Source organism: Gigantopelta aegis, chromosome 9 (assembly GCF_016097555.1).
Source record: "Gigantopelta aegis isolate Gae_Host chromosome 9, Gae_host_genome, whole genome shotgun sequence".
Lineage (NCBI taxonomy): Eukaryota > Metazoa > Mollusca > Gastropoda > Neomphalida > Peltospiridae > Gigantopelta > Gigantopelta aegis.
The window spans coordinates 21,985,194-22,009,838 of record NC_054707.1 but is presented as its reverse complement, the minus strand read 5'-3'; the positions used below and the strand labels follow the sequence as shown (position 1 = coordinate 22,009,838).

The window sequence follows — 24,645 nt, the reverse complement described above, 5'->3', positions numbered from 1 at the left end:
TTTAAAGAGCCTCGCCCCCACCCCAATATCTTTCCTACGTACACGTCCTATAAAACGGTTCATTGGGGAGATGTGTAACACCGACTTCTCAGTAACTATAGCCACTAATCTTTGCCGTGAACAGACAGCCTAGACAGTTGAAGTGTTGGGCCACGACAGCTGCTGCCGTGCTTGTACCACACTTGGATACAAACCCGAAAATAACTAAAATGAAGTGAGTGAATGCCAAGACCAATCACACTACTACAATTGCGAAAAATCACGAGTCTTGCGTTTGATGTTAATTTTGAGCAGGCACATTTATGGGCCTCCAGGCTCCCATTTTTGTAAGGGACAGGCTGTTTTTTGCCCAAATTAAACGAAGGTCCCGAATCTGGATAACAACGCAAACGTAGTCATATTATCATTACTGCATGGTGTCAGGTCAGGTCAGAGGGCTTGACGTGCACACTCCGAGCAGCTGTTGTAGCGCGCCTGCCAGAATCAATTAATCGGTTTTTTTTACAAGTAACAAATACTTGTAAAAAAAACCGAATACGAGACTTAACTGTAACTTTGAAAATATACTTTTATAAACGGCACATTTTCTCAGACAAAAAAAAATATCGTGGTATGTGCTGTCTTGTCTATGGGAAAGAGCATCTTGCTGCTCTTCGTTTGAATACACATTAATGCCGTAGTTTAAAATGTGTCGAGGTGCTGTTAAACAAAATTATTCCTTTGTTTCATTTTCCCCAATACTTTGGCTATGAGCCATGCTACTACTGACATCAGAATATCCATCCAACTAACCAATCCAAGATTGCAGCCCAACTGTGTCACGTGATCAAATGTTTTGCCGACGTCACGTGTTTGCAAAACCATTCAAAACACAAAATGGCTGCAGTGAAAGGAGAGTTATCGTTTATCGGTTGCGAATGGAACAACCGATAAATTGGCTGGTCTTAAAATTATACTGACTGAATTAGAGTGTACATCACAATTAACAAGCAGAACTAGCGAATATGAGTGTATCGTTTTCCGGTTGTGGCTTCCTGGGAATATATCACATAGGAGTAGCCAGTTGCATTAAAGAACACGCGCCGCATTTTCTAGATAGCGGCAGACTTTTAGGCGCTAGTGCTGGAGCTATTACCGCATGTTGTTTTATTTGTGGATGTTGCCTGGGTAAGAAATTACTTCATTTAACATTTGGTTATTTATTGTGGAATATACGCGTCAGGAGTGGGCGCTGTCCCTAATTAATGGGAATGCTGCCAATTGATTGGCTGACCGCATTCTGGTGACCTCTTAGGTATTTAGGCCAATCCAATGACTTGTTTGCTTTTTGGTTGTCAAAAATCACAAGATGCTTAGCAATAGATTCGATTGTCATGGGTGCTTGATGTTTTTTTTTTATGTAATAAGTTTAATGTTATGCCTTTTCGGTAGGACTTTCCTTTGGCACTGTCATGTATAAAGAACATTATAAAATTTTAATACTTGAATAGTTAGGGTTAGTGACAGTGCCAAAGAAAAGTCCTTCCGCCTTTTCTCTCAAATATTTGTTGAAATAACATTTTGATTTGAATTCTCGGAACCGAACATACGGGTACTTCAGCCCTATCCGCCATTGTTTATCACGTGACGTGGTGAAGCTTCTCCTTAGTTACGTATGGTTTGATAGTGAATTTAGTCAGTTTCAGTAGATCATTTACATCAGTTAACGGCCAAGATGCCTGAAACGGTTGCTAGTCACTTCGTACCATGGTCATTTCGTACCATAGTCATTTCGTACCTAGTTTGGTCGTTTCGTACCCTGGTCATTTCGTACCTTGGTCATTTCGTACCATTGCAGAAAGTAATTTCGTACCATGGTCATTTCGTACCATAGCAAAAAGTCATTTCGTACCCTAGTCATTTCGTACTATAACTGAAAGTCATATCGTACCATGGTATAACAATTTATAACAATCACCCCAGTAATTTCTTTTACAAAATAACATTAAATTACAAATTTGTGGTTAATTTAAGGGATATTTTATCAGCAAAAGACTAAAAATTATTGCCACTTTGTATAAACATTAGCAATTGGCTAATTTGGCAATCAGTAAGGTAGTTAATATTTTAATGGCTGTTATTGTTTATTTCTTAAACAAATAAGATGCAAATAAGCAAGTTTGAAAAGAAGACCTAATAAATAAATAATATTTTGTTGGTCCATTATATTGTTTTGTTGTTTTTGACTAATTATCTGGAGCCATTTCACACAAAATTTAAGTTGGCAGTTAGTAGTAAATATCATATACGACTCTTGTCAGGTAAAATGGAAATAATGGTTGACAGGTATTATGGGTATCAATAACGATATGCTGCACAATAACGTGTTCTGGTTTTCAAACTGTCAAAATAAAGTTTTAAAACAAAACCCACTGCTTTTATGCTATAGTCGATTCGTTTTCGTACCATAACTGAAAAGTCAATTCGTTTTCTATATACTGGAATGAAAGGACTAGGGTACGAAATTACTTTTCACAATGGTACGAAATGACTAGGGTACGAAATGACTTGGGTACGAAATGACTTTTTGCAATGGTACGAAATGACTAGGGTACGAAATGACCAGGCAGCATGGTACGAAATGGATGGTACGATATGACTTGGGTACGAAGTGACTATGATTCCCTGAAACATGTTCTGCAGAAACCATAACTTGATGTTAAAAAAAATATTGTTTTACAAATTTCGAAAAGAAGAGACCAGCTAGACGCCGCTTCTGGGTAGAGGCACTAAAACGTGACAAACGCGATGCAATGCCATGGCTTCCCACACAGAATGTGACTACGTTGAGTTTAATGTTGTTGCTTGTCAACAACAACCGATGTTAATAGCAACCAAAATGGTTAAAGCATGTGCATTGATAAAATTTCCACATTATACTGTAAATAAAATACACATTCCATCTACTTTCATGAAAAAAAACCCCGGGTGCATCCAGTTCTTGAATAAAGAGTATGCTCTTTTTATCATCAAATTTGTGTGGTCTTCATTTTTCATTTAATCTAATTGTAGAGTTCAATCAAGACATTCTCTATACTTGTATTTATTTTGCCATCTTCGGCTACTACATCTATTTATTTATTTTTATTTTTAAAATAAAATGTATTTGCAGTTAAATTACACACACACACACACACACACATATATATATATATATATATATATATATAATAATAATTTATTTATTATACAAGTTCTTTTTTAAACTTTATTTATTTTTATTTTGTGTGTGTGTGTGCAAAGGTGTCTGTAGCAAGCCTGCAGTACGAAAATATAGGTTTTCTACTACTTTATATATAAATATGGCTTCTCCCCCTACGAAGATTGTCCCTACTACTCAAGATTTTGCCCCCTACCTCACTCCAGATATTGTACCTGCGGACGTTTAATAGCCCAAATATATAATGTATTAAACAATAAAAGTATACTTGTATCTCGGATAGATACATACATACATACACGTGTATAAAATATATATTATATATATATATATATATATATATACACACACACATACATGTATAGATGTTTCTGGGGTGTTTGGTGGTTGTGGCACATTTGTAGATTTTGCTTCTGTTCAAGTTAAAGGACTTACCTTTTTGCATCTACATGTCGTTTTATGGTATTCTGCAGTTCTTCAGATTATGTGCGTATGTGTGTGTGTATGTGTGCACACAGTCTTCTTCAGCAATTATCTGCAATAAAATGAATGGTCATCGCCATATTTGATATTTGTTTTCCTTTCTAAAAACAGTTTCACATGGAGAATAATATGGCATTTAACCATCTCATTCATACATTTTCCTTGAATATGCTACATGAGTGCATCTATACAAGAGGTAATTTAACCCTGGTTAAAAGCAACTTAGGTTAAATATGTGTAGTCTAGCAGAAGGCATATTGTTACAGATCAGTTTACTAACAGTCATGATAATTGCCCCATCTCCTTTCTACACCTTATCTTATGAAAAATTAGTTTTGTACATATTACTTAAATTTTAATTGCAATAACAATTCCAATACAGCCCAAGACAAAATCTGCAATATCCACTGACTAGGTATAAAACAACACTAATATATATATATATATATATATGTGTACAATGTATACGTATGTGTGTGTGTTAACCATTATTTACTCAGGTAAGTTTTTGTGTTTTATTAATAAATATACCATGTTAAACCCTATGATTAAAACAGTTACATGTTTATTCGATGAGGTAACACTATGTTTTAGTAGGTTGTAGACCGTGACATGAAAATAATATGGGAGTTATTAATTGCTACCCTAACTTAGATTATGGGGGGCAATTTGAAATATTAATATTCACATGCCAAAGGGAGCTGTGTATTATTCTCCTTGAACTAATCTCAGGGCAGTGATGGGTAGCTAGAGAGAAATTTAACTCCCCTTAGATGTCAAGGTTGGCTATATTTTATTATTACTATTTTCTTTTCGCCTGCATTCAACCGGTAAGGAAGGCCAACATCATGAGATAATTTCACAATCTGTAAAAACAAAATCATTTCATTATTTCAAGAAACGGGTTTTTTTTTTTAAAGAATAAAAGAATGTATTCAGTGGAACATTTTCACTGTTGCCAATACATCTATATAATAAGAATGACAATAATAATACTGTAATTTAAAGTTGTAAAATAACAACTTTGCAATTGTTTAATTATTACATTCTATTTGGAAATAAAATAATTATGTTAAATCATAAAAATAATTATCTTGAATCATGCATATCAATTTTATTATTATTCATACAAATTATATATTTTGTAGCCTACATCATAATTATTATAATATTAATAATTATCTTATCATTTCAAAGTTGTTAAAATTTATAATTAATATTGCCTGAAAATTGCATCAACAAAAATTGTTCTGCCCAACCTGCCTCTAGTCAGGTCCCCTCGACAATATAAGCTATACGGAAACATGTCGGTAATAAATATAAACTGTACTAATTCATATTCCCATTGTTCGTTTCTCTTATATGACAACCAAAGCTGCTATAATACTCATAAGACATGCAGCAACTATGTGTTAGCTACAGAAAATAAATGACAATATGCAAGGCATGCAAAAAGTTAATATGTAAAACAGTAATCACTAAGGCTTTGCTTCACCCCCAAAGACCCGGATGATTGGTAACTAGGCCGTGTGACGTCACGCCGGTTCCGAGAATTCTCATGTTTAACTTTTAACATTATTAAGTACTATATTAGCCTATGATTATAAATATTATGCAAATCAGTTGACATTACGATTATAAAAAAAAAGGTTTTAAAATTATAACTTCTGTTGCTATGTCAAAATACATATCTAAATCAAATAAATGTTCTATATTAGGCTACACATAGTGACATACATGTCATGTATGTGTAATATTGGAAATTTATCTGATTTAGAGAACAATCAGTATATGCAGGTTTTGCATTTTGGTTGTGCCTAGCCCAAGTACTCTCATGGTAAGAGAGCTAGATGGACATTGGGACAGTTATTATGTTCTCTAACTGTCTGAGACCAATCTATATTAACATTGCACAATCTCTGCCTTCCAAATAGTAGTCAACGATTCCCGCTCTAATACAACAACAATCCTATATCAGGGCTCGAACTTAACGACGGCACCGACGACAGTTGCCATCGTTAGATATAAATTGCCGTAGGTAGAGAACATCACTGATGGCACTTTTGTGCCGTTGGTAAACCTCAACAGTGGCGAAATGTATATACCTAGTGTACATTATCTGCCAATATTTAACATTTGCACATTTAAAAGATGTCTACATATAACAAGATAGCCTTTTAGTCAGGTTTATTTGCTGCAAATGTCACTTTAAAAAAAAATAGCTTTAGGCAGGCTCAAAATTGCTGTCAGTGGACTGTTTCACCCATGGCAATTCTTTTAAAAATTGCAGTGCGAGACAAATTCTTAAGTTCGAGCCCTGCTATATTTGACGTTAAATGCCTTTACATCAATAATCTTTGAGCTTCCTGATAAAAAAAAGATCTACATATTAATCACTAATACGCACACTACAGGAAGAAACCTGACAGCACCCCATTTCAATAATGTTTCGGTTAAATACGTATTTGTGCCCTGTGTATGTATATATAAAACATTTTTAAAGGGTTTAAAGGAAGATAATAGCTGGGGTAATAAATAGAATAACAAAGTTGGTACTAGTTGTTTTAGACCTAGATCTAGCAGGTTAAATACGTATTTGTGCCCTGTGTATGTATATATAAAACATTTTTAAAGGGTTTAAAGGAAGATAATAGCTGGGGTAATAAATAGAATAACAAAGTTGGTACTAGTTGTTTTAGACCTAGATCTAGCAGGTTAAATACGTATTTGTGCCCTGTGTATGTATATATAAAACATTTTTAAAGGGTTTAAAGGAAGATAATAGCTGGGGTAATAAATAGAATAACAAAGTTGGTACTAGTTGTTTTAGACCTAGATCTAGCAGGTTAAATACGTATTTGTGCCCTGTGTATGTATATATAAAACATTTTTAAAGGGTTTAAAGGAAGATAATAGCTGGGGTAATAAATAGAATAACAAAGTTGGTACTAGTTGTTTTAGACCTAGATCTAGCAGGTTAAATAAAAGTTCACCAGCTAAAATTAGCTCAGAATTGAGAATTATCTTACCAGCTATTAAGTTTATGATTTTGTTATATTTTAATTCCATTATATTTTAATTCCATAAGGTCCTAATTTTTCACACATTATCCCAAAGCCTCCCTTTACCTCAAGGTCACATAATCTTATTTCCAGCATGCCCCATTTTTTTTTTTTTTTTTTTTTTTTTTTTTTTTTCAGGACATATTTTTATGTAAAATAATTTCACTTGGGACATAAATTTGATATTAGGTAACTTGTTTAAATTGTGATTATGTATACATCTTTTGGGGAGTATTAATTTTAGCCTAATAAGGGTCTGTTTAACAATTATATAATTGTCTAGGGGTAGGGCCCCCACTTTTCAGATATTTTGCTTTATATTTGCTTTATAATAGTGTAAAAGTGTGTAAATATAAAAGAGTGCCCCCGCCCACTTTTTGGCACCTTCCTACGCCACTGGTATATTGAGATCCGTTATGTAATGCTATGTGTGTCGGGTGGGGTGGAGAACGAGTGTGAGTAAAATACAGCCAGTCCATGCTGTTTTGTTTAACAGGTGATTTTCTAACTAATGTTTACCAAACCAAACCAACATAAATACCATACAAACATAAAGTCATAATATTGGTAAATATTACATGTTCATGCTATTGATATTGTGTAAGCTTGCACATAAGTTAAGTCAAGTGTCACCGTGTCTTAATTGTATGTATGTGGTAATCAACTGTCTGGTGAAACATATCAGTAGGTCACACAGGTATAAGTGAAACATGTCCTTAAGAGGCTCTCAACACCTACTCGATGTTAACAGCCGTTTTCTAATTAAGACACAGTGACAATAAATTGGTGTACTTTGATACTGTGGCACCATCTTCCCTCCTCATCAAGATTAGTGATAATAGCCATGCTGCTCTGAGGTCAAACAATCCTAGTCTATGCTTTTGATTTCAGTGGCATTTATTAAGCAGATAGAAATTACATCAAATTGTGAATACAAATAAATTTTTTACAACTACATGTACATTGGACTGGACTAGTGACTAACGTGCACATTCAGAGCAAGCTATTGTAGGGCACGCCTATCTTGGGCACAGGTATCTGTCCAATACAGGTGGGGGGGGGGGGGGGGGGAATGTCCATGATTCTAATCAGATGGTAATTACTTAAGCCAAATAAAAAAAAGTGTGGTTCTTGTTGCATATACATGTGGGGAAAAAAATGGGGTGTGCTATAACTTAAAAAAAAAACCCACACATTTTTTTTTTTTTTTAAATTCTTTAAATCTGTCAAACTGGTCTTGGCAAAGAGCAAAAAACACATGCTATGTCTTCACAGTGTTTTAAACATCAGTAGGGTGAACAACAAATTAGGGTCGATCAGGTAACCGGAATCACTTTTTTTTTTGGCCTTATGATCTGTTATCCATTTTTATCCTATTAATAACTAATCTGCCAGATACTTCATTAAACAGTTATGGAATGATGTAATACAGTGTCATACATTGACATTCCTGTGTTACTACATAAATAATGTACATAAAATGTAGTTACATTTTTACTACTACTAGTAAGTACTACATATTTACAATGTAGATGAATAAAATTTAATAAAATCCACATACAAGCATTTCTATTCACTGCATGGAATAGCTGTACATAATGAGCTTTAGTACAGCTAAAATATCAATTGAAAAGAAAATATATTCTCAGAAAAAATTAACACAAAAATCTTGACATCATTTAATTTGATAGTAAAAATAATTAATTTTTGATGTTCATTAGATAAAGGAGCACCAAAGGTCAGTGACATCAATTAACCCAATACTGTCATCATTCATATGCATAAGACACAATTTTAATCCATTTCTCAGTTTTCTCGCAAATGAAAGAGCAAGTCATGTGAATCTCATGGGTTAAAGGTCAATTTCTAAAAATGATAAATGGCTGGTGAACCAGTGTGGAAATTAATTTTTTTTTATACATGATATGTAGGTGTGTACAAGTGCAAAACCCCTGTTCAAAGCCAATTTTGTTGTAAATGTATTTTTTGGGGGAGCATGATTCGAAATGCCCTAGAAACTTTACTTGCAGTCTAGACCTCCACTGCATGGTTTCCTGCACATGCATCTGATAACAGTGATATGACTTTATGAGAAGGGATCACAGTAAACATGCTTTTATACTATACTCAGCAACGAACGTTTAGCAAATATCTTTTATGATGTCTAAATTTACCATGGTTGAATAAACTTAAAAAAGAAAACCAGGTCATCCTTTTGTGTTACGGCAAAGGTTGATGAGTTTATGTTGTTTGTAAATGGTAAACATTTCAGATGTGAATATTAATGAATAAAAATAGGTTCATTTATAAATGTTATGCCATTTCTTTTAACATTAGCTAAACTTTCGTTGTTGAGTATATTAAATAGTTAAAAGTTTGCTTGTTTTGTTTAACAACACCACTAGAGCACCTTGATTTATATATAACAGAATCATGATCTAAATGGCAGATGGGCTAATTGTACAAACATTAACATCTACAGTTATGGAAAGAAGCAGAAATTTCACTAGTCCGCAGAAGTACATCTAGAAATGTACTTGTCATGTGCATTGAACATTTCCACTTGTCCACTGGACAACCATTGATGTACATTTTGTTTGTCCATATAGATTTCCACTTGTCAGGACAAACAGACAAGTGCTTTTTTAGAACACTGTTATACATGTATTGCTTGAAAAATGGCATGCAATTAGTTTTGGTGGTTTTAGCATGTAACTTTCACCTGCTAGCTAGGCAACACAAATGGACTGTTTTTCACGGGCTCAATTTCAATCACTGATATTAAGTACATGCATGGTCAGTATTCGCAATATTGAACTTTGTTACTGATTAACATAGCATTGAACTTAGGGGAGTCATCATTTAATTTTTTTTTAATAATAATGCTGACGTACTGGATGGAAAAATACACGTACACATATATTTTATTAATAGTTATTAGTAGAATAGTGTATTTTATAGACAAAATACACATTTATTAATAACTATTGTTAAAATAATTAAGATACAGTATATTCTTGATTGGTTTTAATTATTTATTGCTCTAGTATTACTTGAGGCAGCAAATTATTGTAGTGCCCTAAAATTGAAACAGTATCGCTGCCAATTTGGCCTTGCCTTATTAAATGCATGTTAGTACATTGTAATTGGATGTTATACTTGAATACAATGCCTGAAAATTGTTTTATATAAAAAAAAACATGAATCTGTTCATGCTTATTTATTTTGAATGGGTGTTACACTACGACACTTGTTTAAGTTTGCCTTGTTGCTCTACCTCTTGGCTGCAGTACCTCTCAAAAGTTCCAATTGGCGAAGGCTAAATGGCCTTGCCCTCTAATTTGCCAAATTCGAGGCCTGCAATGTATATACATGTACATGTATGTGTGGACATGTATAATACTTTCAGCTAAAGAAGTCATTGGTAGTGTGTTATGTATAAATACAAAATGTTCCAATTACGTTTTTGCTATTTAGAAGCCAAAAAAAAAAAAGAGAAGAAAAAAAGCCATTCATTGTTGCTCATTAACGCTATTTTTTTCTGTGAGCCCACTCATAAATGTGGTCGACATTTAAAAATTATTTTTGATCTCCGTCGGTGGGCCTGTTGGACTATTTCTCTTTCCAGCCAGTGCTCCACAACTGGTATATTAAATATCATGGTATGTGCTATCTTCTCTGTGGGATGGTGCACATAAAAGATCCGCTGCAACTAATGATAAAATATAGTGGTTTAAAAAAAAAGAAAAAAAGTCACTTCAGGTAATTGGGCTAATTTTGAACTCTGATATTTGTGTTTTCAGGAGAGTGCACCAGCTTTGTGTTGCGGTTGGCCTCGAAGGCTCGATCTCGTACCCTTGGACCTCTGCATCCGAGTTTCGACATCAACCGCATCCTGCGCGATGTAATGCTTCAGGTCTTGCCACTGAATGCACATCTGATTTGTTCTGGGCGTCTGTATGTGTCGATGACCCGAGTTCACGACAAGAAGAATGTCATCATCTCACAGTACGATTCACGCGAAGAACTCATTGAGGTTTGTATACGTCAGCTTACATGTATGTTTCATTCTGCTGTACGGTCTTAGCCAGTCTAGTTACTCATTAGAGCAGGTGAATGATAAAATAACTACATACACGTACATGTGTGCTTGTTGCAGAATACAGCGTATTGGGGCTAGCAAACAATGGACATTTAATTGATTATTACTTGATCATTGTGTGCACACTCATGGCTAGGTCTGCTACTGGCCAAATTCGCCAGTTGCACATTTTAAAAACAACTGGCGAATGTTATTTTAAATTAGTGAAAATTTTGCATGTAATAATTGATCTTTTGTTTATAAATAACTCTGGTTTTTGCCCTTTTCACAGTAATTTGGCAGATTTTTCTGCTCATGCAAAGCTAGCCCTGAAACCGACAATTGATGGCAAGATTTATTTAATATGATTTCCAACACAAAGAACACTTTACATTACATATCCTTGTACTTTATTAATGGGTATTCTTTAATAAATAAATAATATACTTGTGTACTGTAATCTACTTTACACTTGTATAGGTTGATACTTTTATATGTGGATTCATACATGTCGCCAAAAATTAATTTGGTGGGTCATGGTGAGTGAGGTTGTATAAATATATATATATATACTTTAGACATTGCATCAGCATTTCCAAAACTATAACTGCACACAATCGAGAAACTATAACGTTTGTTGCATTCAGTTATTTTTCACCGCGAAATTCAAGGTAGTCTGACATATTTGTCTTCAAACTGTATTTCACTTTGATGACCGATAAATCAAACTAGTTTGCAAGTAATCACAGATTACGGTAGAAGTAGAATTAAAACTGTTAGACAGTGCTGGATGGTGTTTACTGTTGGACTGTTGGACTAATAATTTTTTTGTATTTTATTTTGAGAGTCTATTAAAATCCATGACAGCAATGTTTTGCGGCCAACGTTTAGAGCAAGCAGCAAATAGAGGTTTTATACAGCATTCTTGCTGCTTGTTGCACATAATATCAATCTGTGATATGATGTACCTGTAGGGTGTATAAAATACAGTATAATTGTAAACAGGAAAATAAAGATATGAGAAGTAGACGGGTGGAGGAGCTGACATAGCCAGTGGAAATCTCCACCTGTCTGGCTACTAAAAAGATGCTGAATGTACATGTACACCATGTAAACAAGCTCATGTTGTCTTTACAGGCTTTGCTGTGCAGTGCATTTGTTCCATTCTACAGTGGAATGCTTCCTCCGAAGTTCAGAGGAGTGGTAAGTACATTTACATGTATACACATGTACTTACATTGTGTATATATTTGAATGATTGGATGAATTAACGACACTCCAAGATAAACTTATATGTTTAGACACTTACACTTTTTTAAATATAACTTTGGGTGATTGTTAGGTGGGGTTTCACTGTAATATAACATAAGTGAAAAAACCCACCAAAAACAACTGATTTGAAAATAAAATGCTAAGTGACATACTTTTCAAGTAGCCCAAGTCATACTGTACACTTGTTTTCGGTACTCTTTTGTTAAATAGACATTACATTACTTAAAAAAAGTTAATTCAGTTATTGTGATTAAAATGTCCTGTATGAACTCTGTATGACATAGATTGTGGTCACCTCAAACACACCGCTACATGTACCACCACTAGCTTTATAGATGTTTATATAACCTACAGACAAAATAGATTTTTCATGTTTTTAACTTTCAGCGGTATGTGGATGGTAGTTTGAGTGACAATCTGCCCACCCTGGATGAAGATACGATTACCGTGTCTCCGTTTGCGGGAGAATGTGACATTTGTCCCATGGACAACTCAAGTAACTTCATGCACATAAACATAGTGAACCACAGCCTGCAGTGTACCGCGGGAAACCTGTATCGGCTGTCACATGCATTGTTTCCACCTCACCCTGAAGTTCTCAGTCAGATGTGTAGGCAAGGTTTTGATGATGCCCTGGTCTTTCTTCAGAGTAACAGTAAGTGTGGCTGGAGTTGTCAGTTTAAACAAAACATATTGGTGTGGCAGATTTTAATTAAACAAACATACCAAAATCAACAGGGAACATTTTGTTTTTTAAATTTTGATTAGCGACATTTCTTGTTAGTTGAAAATTGATTAGCAACTACTTTTCAATGTCTTAAAACTGTGTAGCGATCTCTGAATTTTGTGTAGCATATCTTAAAGAAAATATAACTTGTCAGCCATGTAAATGTGTTATTGTGTTTTCCTGTAACAGATTTAATATCATGTACTTGTCACCTGATAACTGATGAACCATATAAATGTGTTATTGTGTTTCCAGTAACAGATTTAATATCGTGTACTCGTCACCTGATAACTGATGAACCATATAAATGTGTTATTGTGTTTCCAGTAACAGATTTAATATCGTGTACTCGTCACCTGATAACTGATGAACCATATAAATGTGTTATTGTGTTTCCAGTAACAGATTTAATATCGTGTACTCGTCACCTGATAACTGATGAACCATATAAATGTGTTATTGTGTTTCCAGTAACAGATTTAATATCGTGTACTCGTCACCTGATAACTGATGAACCATATAAATGTGTTATTGTGTTTCCAGTAACAGATTTAATATCGTGTACTCGTCACCTGATAACTGATGAACCATATAAATGTGTTATTGTGTTTCCAGTAACAGATTTAATATCGTGTACTCGTCACCTGATAACTGATGAACCATATAAATGTGTTATTGTGTTTCCAGTAACAGATTTAATATCGTGTACTCGTCACCTGATAACTGATGAACCATATAAATGTGTTATTGTGTTTCCAGTAACAGATTTAATATCGTGTACTCGTCACCTGATAACTGATGAACCATATAAATGTGTTATTGTGTTTCCAGTAACAGATTTAATATCATGTACTCGTCACCTGATAACTGATGAACCATATAAATGTGATATTGTGTTTCCCATAACAGATTTAATATCGTGTACTTGTCACCTAATAACTGATGAACCATATAAATGTGTTATTGTGTTTCCCATAACAGATTTAATATCGTGTACCCGTCACCTGATAACTGATTAACCATATAAATGTGTTATTGTGTTTACCGTAACAGATTTAATATCGTGTACTCGTCACCTGACTGTTCGGTCGTGCTTCATGACCAACGCCAGACAGAATGACGAGGAGACTGAGGTGGCAGAGGATGAATGTGATGGAGATCATCACCATGACGACAACTGCGATGAGTGTAAGAAGAAACTGCACGGGGCTCTGGTCGACTCCCTTCCACCGTCTGTGATGTTAGGTGAGATATAACCACCACTGGCTTGTGGCAAATCTAAACCATGTGGTCCAACCAAGGAAACAAGATCATCTGATAGTAAATACAAAAAAATAAATTGTTGTAGATACTAAATACCAAGTCTTAAATGTCCATGTTAAACAGCAAATAACAGTAATTTAAAATATTATAATATGAAACAAACATTTCATTAGTATGTTCTAGTTTAAGTAGTTATCTGTAATATCAATAATGTTCAGTAGCAAAATAATTTTAGTGTCAGATTAATTATCTCCCTTTAATAACTAGATGTTTATCTTTGTTATCTTAAAAATATATGGATTTCTTTTTAGCTGTTACAGAATAATAACTCACAGGTAGCTTAGGAATCTAAATGTAACAGGTTTCATCTGCTTGATAGCCATATTGGCCAATCTTAATAAAATAAACTGGTTCTCCAATTTAGAATTTGACTGTTGCTGCTCCATATATAGTCATGACTTCAGTATTTTAAAAGAAAAAAATATTCTTTCCAGAGTGAGCCATTATGTTAACTATTCTTCTTCTTATACTTATATTTCCATGCTCATATCCAATTAAGGTTCAAGCACACTGTGCTGGGAAAACATATCCGCTATCTGGACTGTCTGTCCAGGACAGTGGGTTAGTTGTTAGTGGTTAATGAGAGAGAAGTTGGTGTATTGGTCTTACATCTACCCATTGAGTCGTTAACTCGCTCTGGGTTGGAGCCGGTACTGGGATGTGAACCCAGTGCCAACCAGCCTTAAGTTTGGTGGCTTAACCACTACACCACCGAGACCAGTTGACAACTCTTATCTAACATAAAACTGATGTTTTCCATTGTAACCAAATAATACTGTAAAAGTCCATGTACTTCAGAATCTTAAAAATACTAAGATTATAATTAAAGACATTCTATTGATATATGACCGGCCTAGGTTGTGCCGTGGTTAGGCCGTCGGTCTACAGGCTGATAGGTACTGGGTTCGGATCCCAGTTGAGGCATGGGATTTTTAATCCAGATACCGACTCCAAACCCTGAGTGAGTGCTTTGCAAGGCTCAATGGGTAGGTGTAAACCACTTGGCACCGACCAGTGATCCATAACTGGTTCAACAAAGGCCATGGTTTGTGCTGTCCTGCCTGTGGGAAGCGCAAATAAAAGATCCCTTGCTGCCTGTCATAAAAAGAGTAGCCTATGTGGCGACAGTGGGTTTCTTTGAAAAAACAGTGTCAGAATTACCATATGTTTGACATCCAATAGCTGATGATAAGATAAAAAATCAATGTGCTCTAGTGGCGTCATTAAATAAAACAAACTTTACTCTCTTTTTTTTCTATTGATATATTTTCAGCCTTCCAGGCTGCTTGCGATTCCGTGAACAAGGGGATGGTGAATTATCTCTTCAGTTTTCGTCCTGTCAAATTACTGTCGTTTGCAATGACACCGTGGTTTCTTCCAGCTGAAATACTGCTTAATCTTGTGGTCAAGTAAGTTTGCTTAGAATGATGGTGCTATATTGATAGTTACTTTGTGTTTATGCATTCGCAATTAAATTCATGAATCCATTTTTAAGATTTAAGAGGAACCTGTGAAAAAGATTAATAGCCTTACTATCTGTTATTTTTCATTCCAGCCAGTGAACCACAACTGGTATAACAAACGCAGGGTATGTGTTATCCTGTCTGTGGGATGGTGCATATAAAAGATCCCTTGTTACTAATGGAAAAATATAGGTTTCCTCTCTAAGACTATATGTAAAAATTACCAAATGTTTGACATCCATTAGTTGATGATTAATAAATGAATGTGCTCTAGTGGTGTCGTTAAACAAAACAAACTTCAACTTTTACCATCTATTATTAATCAAAACAATTTACTATGAGGTAACCATTATGAATTGAATTTCATTTTGTGAGCTGGAAAGCAATCTATGCTTTTTTTGGTGTATTTGATTTCTATGGTAAAACTATTACAGAACAGATCAAAATAAAATGGTTCAGATATTAGGTATTTCTTTTTCCATATGTTAATTTTGTTTATCCCTAGGTTCCTGGAATGGCTGCCGAAAATGCCTCAGGATCTTCAGCTCCTGTGTCAGGAGTCGGTCAGTATTCTCAAGGCTGTTTACTTCCGAGTTCTTCACCATCACCCGACATATTCTGCCAGGTATTTCCTCAACTTACATAAAATGTACATACTATGTGATTCTTACTCTATGATCAATCCCCATTGGTGGGCCCATTGGGCTATTTCTCATTCAGCCAATGCACTATGACTTATTATATAATTATGCTGTCCTGTCTGTGGGATGGTGCATATACAAGATCCCTTGCTGCTAATGATAACATATAGTTGATTTCTTAAAAAAAAAAAAAAAATGTTTGATATCCAATAGCCGATGATTAATAATCAATGTTCTCTAGTAATGTTAAAAAACCCCAACTTTTTTGTGACATGTGACCTGCAGGTGCATCCACATTTTTTGCATGTGCCTCAAGATGTTTACCACTTGTTCTACATAACTGTCCTTTGATATTCTTTAATAAATTATTGTATTGAGTGAAATGCTTTTCGTGTGATTTCTGATGGACAAGAATTTTCATTTCAGGTTCACGTGCCAGCTGGCCATCACCGAGGTTCAGAACCAGAAAGAGAGAACGGAAACGGTGGAGTACCAGCCACGTTCCCGGGCTATGACCTTCCCTCGGAGCGCCATGCATAAACGCAAGTCGGTGGTGCAGACGGACCTCAATCGGTCGGTGGTGCGAAACTTTAACATTGGGTTCGTGGTCGACTTCAACTCTGCAGCGTCAGAGTCAGTGCGGTCGCTTGAGAACCTTGAACACGGGATAGACAAACTCCAGCTGGACGACATTCACGTGGAACAGTCGGGCCCCGACGGAGATTTGGTGTACCACCCCCACATCGGCCCCGATGCCCCCACGCGGCCGGGCGGGGCCTGCCAGGAGGTGTTTGACACCTTCGACCAGTGCCTTAACGTCACCAATCAGATGGAGTCTGTCCTGTCGTACTACTATGAGGACGAGAACAATAAAGGCTGTTACAAGTTTGAGGAGATATTCAGTCTGAAGAACGTTGACGTCAATACGTCGAGCAGCACTGGAGTCGTCGATGATGACCTCCACGGTGGTGCCGCTGCTGCTGATGGTGGTGCCGACCTCTCCTGGGACAGCTACTTGGAGATGAAACCTGAAATTGAGGAAGAGCTTGAAGCTTTGATTGACAGTGCTCTCAGAATACCCCAATTACAATCATAACTTGAGTTTTAGCATGGTTTTTTAATTTATATATACTGATAAAGCATGGTGAAAAATGTTTTTATTTCCGGTACTAAATGTCATGCTTTTTGCATTTAGTTTTAATTCCCAACTGACATGGTGGAGTTTGATATCAGTATTTTTACCAGTAAATGGGCAAGAGTTTGAAGTGTTGCTTGACTAGAATACTTCATTTGCAATCATAACTGAAGTTTTAGCATTTTTTTCTTATTTTTGTCTAATGATGATACAACATATTTACAAAAGGTTTTATTTCCAGTACTAAATATTACATTTTTTGTTTTAATTTCTGATACGAGTTTTTATAATAATGGTATGTTGACCTATGATACTGTCCTCAAAGCTTTAACTGACCGAGTACTTTTAATATTATTGGCATGCTTATTTCCGTTGTTTCTTTTTAATTAACAAAATGAGTTATATTTTCAACATACTTGTACTTATTGTTATTAACAATAATTTTTCTGTCATTAAAGATTGTGCTGCTGAAAGGGATTAAGTAAATATAAATTGATCAAATATAATTTTAGTTTAGCATTAAAAAACAAAGGATCTTTTTTCTTGCACCGTTTAGTATTTTGCAATAATTTTAGATTCCTTTTTACTATATGCAGCATAAGATCTCAGACCATTCAATGCTTAATCAAAACATGTAGTTTTTTAAAGTGTTTCTTTGATTACATTGTTCAACCACTAAAAACAGGTTTTGCTTGATGCAGTATTTAACCAGTAGTAAAAAGTGTCCAATATCCATGATTGATTCATAATGTCATAATGGATTCAATTCCTTCGTTTTGCAATATGCTTCTTGCCAGATGCTGAATTGTACATGTAAATGTGTGTGTGAATGGTGAAATATAGATGATATAATATATCCTAAATTAGTGTCTGATTATAACGACATGAGTGTATATAATACAAATCTAATTTATTAGTCAAGCACCTGAAGCTGTTAATTCACTGATAAGTTTTTTTAAGTTTATGGGTCTGTAACATGTATAATATGTAAATTTACATCTATATGGTTGGGGTTTTTAACATCTGATTTGACACCTGTAATTTACTGAGAAATTTAGTAATTTAATACATCAGATTGAGAGTTTTAATTTAATTTCCAGGGCATGATGCAAAGTAAAAAAAATTGACATCTATAATACTGAGAAATTGGGTATTTTTATACATCAGATTGACTGTTTTAATTTAACTTCCAGGATGTTATACAAAGTCAGTTTTTTTTTTTTTTTTACATCTGTAATACTGAAAAATTTAGTATTTTTATACATCATATTGAGTGTTTTAATTTTTAACTTCCAGGACATGATACAAAGTCAGTTTTTATAATATCTATAATACTGAGAAATTTAGGATTTTCATGCATCAGATAAAGTGTTTTAATTTAACTTCCAGAACATGATACAAGGTCTGTTTTCACTGTCCCTAAGTTTGATACAATGGTAGACATTTTGACATTTGACTTAGTAATTATTGTTTACATTAATACTGGCTCGTTTTGATTTAGAGAAATAGTACCAACTACTGGGAGTTTAATGAAGATTACTGAGTGAAGCTACAGGAATGTGATTTTAAAGTTGGGGGTTACTATGTACAGGTTTTGTCTCTGCTGTCCTGCATATAGATTTTCAGACGTTTTGGGAGCAATGTCTCTGAAATTTTATATATACATGTAGCTTTATGAAGCAGAGTTAGAGATCAGGTTTGAGATTCATGGGGATAATTTTCACAATGTGTTTCAAATTAATTTGATCTGATATGCTGGAAAATCATCTTTAACTATTGTATTACGCGTTCAGATTTTAAAGATCATTTTAACTTTTATTTTCAAATGTGTATCACATCTCTGATGCTTAAATGGACCAAATAAGGGTTAGAGAAACTTTGATCATCATTTTGGAAGCTTCCTTTTGCAGACTTTTAGATTGCACCATGTTGATATGAATCGTGTTCATTTAGCTGGTTTTATTTACATTGTTACAGACCCATTCATAAAGAGTCTTAACAGTGTTTAAGCATACTGGTGAGTCCCGACAATACCAGAACCTTGAAGCATTTGTTTTCTAGCATTTAAAATGTGTATGTACAATATTTGTAAATACATGTACGTGTTTGTGTAAATAATGTAACATTGTGTACTCACCATTCAGTGATTTAACTACATTCCATTTTGTCAATTATTGCAGCCAAAGATCAAGTTTTTCCCTTCGGTTTAGTTTTCTCTTCAGTTTAGTTTTACTATTGTATGGTCATGTCAAAATAAGTTATTAGAACAGGTACCTTTGCCATCAAAACCCACCAATTTTCGTTGTAATGGCGCCATGATTTCTGTTAAATTATAACAATGTAAAATCATATTTCATGTATAGATCTATTTTCTATAAACTATTGGTGACCATGTTGTTACCATTCCTTCTTTAGCAGAATGGAATCTGGCTCAGTGTAAGAGCATCGTTTTGAAGTGTGAGGTATAATCAGTATTTCACCCTTTCTGCCCCCCCCCCCCCCCCCCCTCCCCGAGAACCATTGCTGATTGGTATATCTTTATGTGCTAATTTAAATGGTGGTCTTTTATATTCTCGATTTTAAATGCAATAAACGAGCTGGCTACATGATTAAGCCAGATTTGGTTAAGAACATACTAGTATTGTATTCTGTTCGATTGGTACAGGTAACAAACTGGGGAAAGTGTTGAAAAGAAAAGGACAGAATCAGTCATCAATACAAGGAAATTTCAACACAAGATAAATCTGTTTCAAATTTGCTTTGGCAAACAGTTGTATCTTGAACATTGGAATTTTGCAGTCCCCAGCAAATATGAATAAAAAAAATTATATGGTTTTGCCAACTACATGATTATATTTATAACTCAGTTTTAAAAAAACCCAAAATGTTGAAGACTAAGAAGTTTTAACACAACACAACAAACCTTTTAAGCACATGTATGACATCACCTCTTGCTGTGATTGGTCGAAATACAGCATGTCAAGTTTACGACACCTCAGAAAATGTATCTGGTAGACAAGAAATACTGTTCTAGGCTAAATGTTTCTCAACAATTTCGATATTTGGAACTGACTGGCTTCTGTTCTACATTGATGTTTACGATGGGCAACATTATACTATATTATGCTACATTAACGTGTGTAAAATGGACTATGGTAATGGCAATGTTGTTGTAGGTGGACGCTAGTCACAGCCTGGCAGTTGAGAAACACTGAGTGCTGAATTTACAAAGCCTGTTTCCTTGTCTTGCATTCGTGTAACTACATATGTTTATAATGCTTAAACATCTGTGTTAAAGAAAATTATGCTTCATACATTCGGCCTTATTATGTCTAGACCTTGTCTTACAAATATTATATATCTGACATATATTTGATTGTACACCTGTATGTAATAGACTGTATATTCCAGGGCTTTACATAAATGTAAACACTGTACTAGACTGTTCTAGGGCTTTACATAAATGTAAACACTGTATTAGACTGTCTGTTCCAGGGCTTTACATAAATGTAAACACTGTACTAGACTGTGTTCCAGGGCTTTACATAAATGTAAACACTGTACTAGACTGTACGTTCCAGGGCTTTACATAAATGTAAACACTGTACTAGACTGTACATTCCAGGGCTTTACATACCGGTAAATGTAAACACTGTACTAGACTGTATGTTCCAGGGCTAGATGAAAATTCGTTCTATATATGCAGATGTTTTAATAAAATGGTTTTGCCACAAATGTCTTTTCCATTGATCTGATGTGGTGTGTGCACTGATTGTATCTTTTAAACCTTTTTTTAAGTAACCTGGTGATTTATTTCATTTTCATCATGAACCACATCTGTTTTCTGTATGCAACTAAATATTGTTATAATTTCATTTTATGCCATAGTCGTTTGTCTATCCTGGCAATTAAGTAACTGGCCACGGCAAAACATATGCTGCAGACAAATAGGGTCCATGTTTTGTTTTGTTGTTTTTTTGTTTCATTTATACTTATTTTTGTGCTTATATCCAATTAAAGTTCAAATACAGTGTCGTGGACTGTTTGTCTAGGACAGTGGGATAGTGGTTAGCTCCATGGCAGTTTTGTGGTTAATATGTAAGAGAAAAGTAAAATTTGTCAGTAGTACAAAACATGAATAATTAAGAAAAATAACAAATTAAATTTTGTGGAAAATTTAAAGCACTGCACCAGTGTCTATGGCATTTCCGATTACTGTGCCTGTGGTTAATTGCCAGGGTTGTTTGTAATAGCATTTTTAAACAGTATGCACATAGCCAAAACACAAATACCACAATACATGTAAAGTATGGGTGGAGGCACTGGTCTTGGTGAGTGCATGTGAATGAAGTCCAGTTTTTGCTATGAAAATGGTTTAAGTATCTCCAAGAAAGCAGATAGAATAGGGGGAATCCTGTTTGTGTTATGAAAATGGTTTAAATATCTCCAAGAAAGCAGATAGAAAAAATTGAAGTCCTGTTCCTAATATGTGCATAATGCAGAGTAACTATTTATTTCAATTGTCAATTTTTAATCAAATGTAATGTTTGGTGACTTATTCAGCATAATTCTTTCAACATATATTTACTCTTAAAAGCATATTATGTTTGTTTTATCTTTACTTTGTTAGTTAAACTTTACAGAGCTTTGTATGATTTGAACCATAGTTCCAATCATCCCTTGAGGATGGTGTGTTCAAAACTGTATTTAGCAGTTATAATTTTCAGTTTTCTTGATTAAAACCACCATTGCAGTGAATTTGCTTGGCAAGTTATTGGGATTTGTTTGGCAAGCTTTGTACAAAACTGATCATGAAGAGGTTTCTCATTTTATTCCAAATAACTTGTTTATAAATCTAAACGTTACTGTGCATAGCCAGTTTATTATTACAAGCAACTTATTGGATCTTCTGTTTATTATTTATAAATGTTTGGTAATTATTTACATAATATTTCCTACCATAATTACTTGTATTACCTGTATGGCTGATTAATGAAAAATGAGGCTTCTTGTGTGTACATGCAGATACAGTAAAAACTGACTTTCAGTTTTATTCAAATTTATAATTATGTTTAATTCAAAAACATTTTGCTTTTGTAATTAGTCTTTATTTGTAAGAACCAAAATTAATATTTGTCCTTTATGTTGTAATTTTTAACTGTTTGTATAGTTTAAAGTCTGATTTTTATTTTATTTTATTAAAAAAAAAAAATATTATACAGTATTTAAATGTTTTTTTATATAGTCCCATTAAAAAAGTTGCAGAAATCCAATGACAAAAGTGTACAAGTAAGAACCAATGTGATGCCTAACAGGTATTTTTTAAGTCAGGATTATTACAATAATTGATTATTCTGATTAGAAGCTGATGATTATAAACATAATTAAGCCTATAAAACAAAACCATATAATTTATGACAATACACATTTATATGTGTAGAATAGTTATATTAACACATTTAGGTTTTATAACTGACTTATGTGTACAGGAATTTATGTTACACCTACATTTTATTCTGCTGTTGCTTTATTTTACTAGCTATTGACTTTTGTTCATTTTAATTATTTTGTAAGATTTCTTGCTATAATGGAAGCTTTTTGTTAAAAACAAAACAAAATGAACTGAAACCATGATTTAGTCATGTCATTGCATATTACTACATGTATTATAATAAATTTATTAAAAGGGTAATATGCTTAATAGCCTGTTGTGGATATGTTAATACAGGTACATATATTTACATACATTTTATTAATATCTAAAAACATGTGTTGGTGATAAAAATGTTTATTCGACTCGGAAGCCAAAATATATTTGTTTTATTTTATGTTGTACTTGTTTGTAGCAGTGGTTAATTGTTTGATCAGTCAACTACAAGTTCAAAAAGTATTTTATTGTTTTAATGGTTCAGTATGGTTATGCACAGTACATGTAAATCATGTCATTTGTTAAATATTCAGGGATCGTTTATGTGTTTTGTAAGGGTAAGATGCATAATGTATTAATAGGTGTTCAATGCCAGTATATCGGTTTAAATGGTCTACAACTGGTCAGTGTCGTGTGTTTAAAGGCGTAGTCTCAAAGTTGTATAACGAACAAAATATTTATTGTGTTAAATGTAAAGATTAGACCTTGAATTACATGCTCATAAACACATTACTGCCAAATAATTTTATTTACTACTTTTCAAACTCTGTTAATGGAAAATCTTAATACAGGTGACTGGCAGGTTAATGCTTGTCATCACAGTTTGAATTTGTGTTTACAAGCCCACAAATAACTGGTGTCTATTTTGGTGGATACCTAATGAAGATTTTCTATGTATTTTGTCAAGGATTCTTGGGGAATTTTGATCTTTTCAAGTTATTTACGCAAAGGATGTATATTATGTGGTATTGATTAATGTGTACTTATTTACTATAAATAAACTGTTAAATTAATTAAATATAGTCCTTGCAACTTTGAGAATACAGCTAAATCCATATATTATGTTCAAAACAATAAGAAGAAGAAATTGTTTTGTCACTTACGTTTTCTGCACATATGTACCTGTATTGAAGTTTGATTTAGTAATATGATTTTATGTAACACTGAACGTTTATTTAGGAGCACCCAGTATGAATCTATGCAAGTTTTTATTACTTTATGTAACCATGTTTTATTTTAATTTAATTTATTGACTTATTTGATTTCACTTCTAGTTGCACTTTGGCAGAAAAGAAACTTTCTTTAAAAGTTTTTGTTTTATGCCTGAAGCTTGAAATAAAACATTTATTTAACAGCTATTATTTGTAATCTTTTTATTGTAATGTTTAGATCTTGTTTGATTTGTTGTGGCAGATAAACACCAGAGAAATCATAATTGCGATCAAAAAGGAAAGGAATGTTTGTTTAGCCATTGAAATGGCACCTGCCTTTTGAAGTTTATCTTGACTAAACTAACAAGTCATATCCTGTGTGGTATGTGGCAACTGTGACAATTAAGAAAACGGCCATGGCAAAAAATTTGCTGTAGAAAAATAGTATCCACAGCAGTTTTGCTGTTAATAACCAAGAGAGGAATTTATTTTGTCACTGTTACAAAAATAAGTAATTAACTAAAAAAATATTGAAATTCACACAGCAAATGAACTTCTGCAAAATACTGGCAATCTGCATGGCTATGTAGGTGTCATCTGTAACTGGACATGATCATGGTTTATTCTGGGTGTGTGACATATGATGAGAGACTGGTAGGCCTACTTCAAGTGAAATAATA

General features: G+C 33.9%; 1 protein-coding gene across 1 annotated transcript; it reads left to right on the top strand.

Annotated features, from left to right (window-relative positions):
- Positions 1-876: 876 nt before the first annotated feature.
- Positions 877-24,172, top strand: LOC121380641 (1-acylglycerol-3-phosphate O-acyltransferase Pnpla3-like). Its single transcript, XM_041509559.1, has 8 exons — positions 877-1,167; positions 10,548-10,780; positions 11,963-12,028; positions 12,485-12,752; positions 13,878-14,069; positions 15,421-15,556; positions 16,116-16,235; positions 16,678-24,172. Exons 1-8 carry the CDS (start codon positions 1,005-1,007, stop codon positions 17,345-17,347), a joined length of 1,848 nt encoding a protein of 615 aa, XP_041365493.1. The 5' UTR covers positions 877-1,004; the 3' UTR covers positions 17,348-24,172.
- The last annotated feature ends 473 nt before the right edge of the window (positions 24,173-24,645 follow it).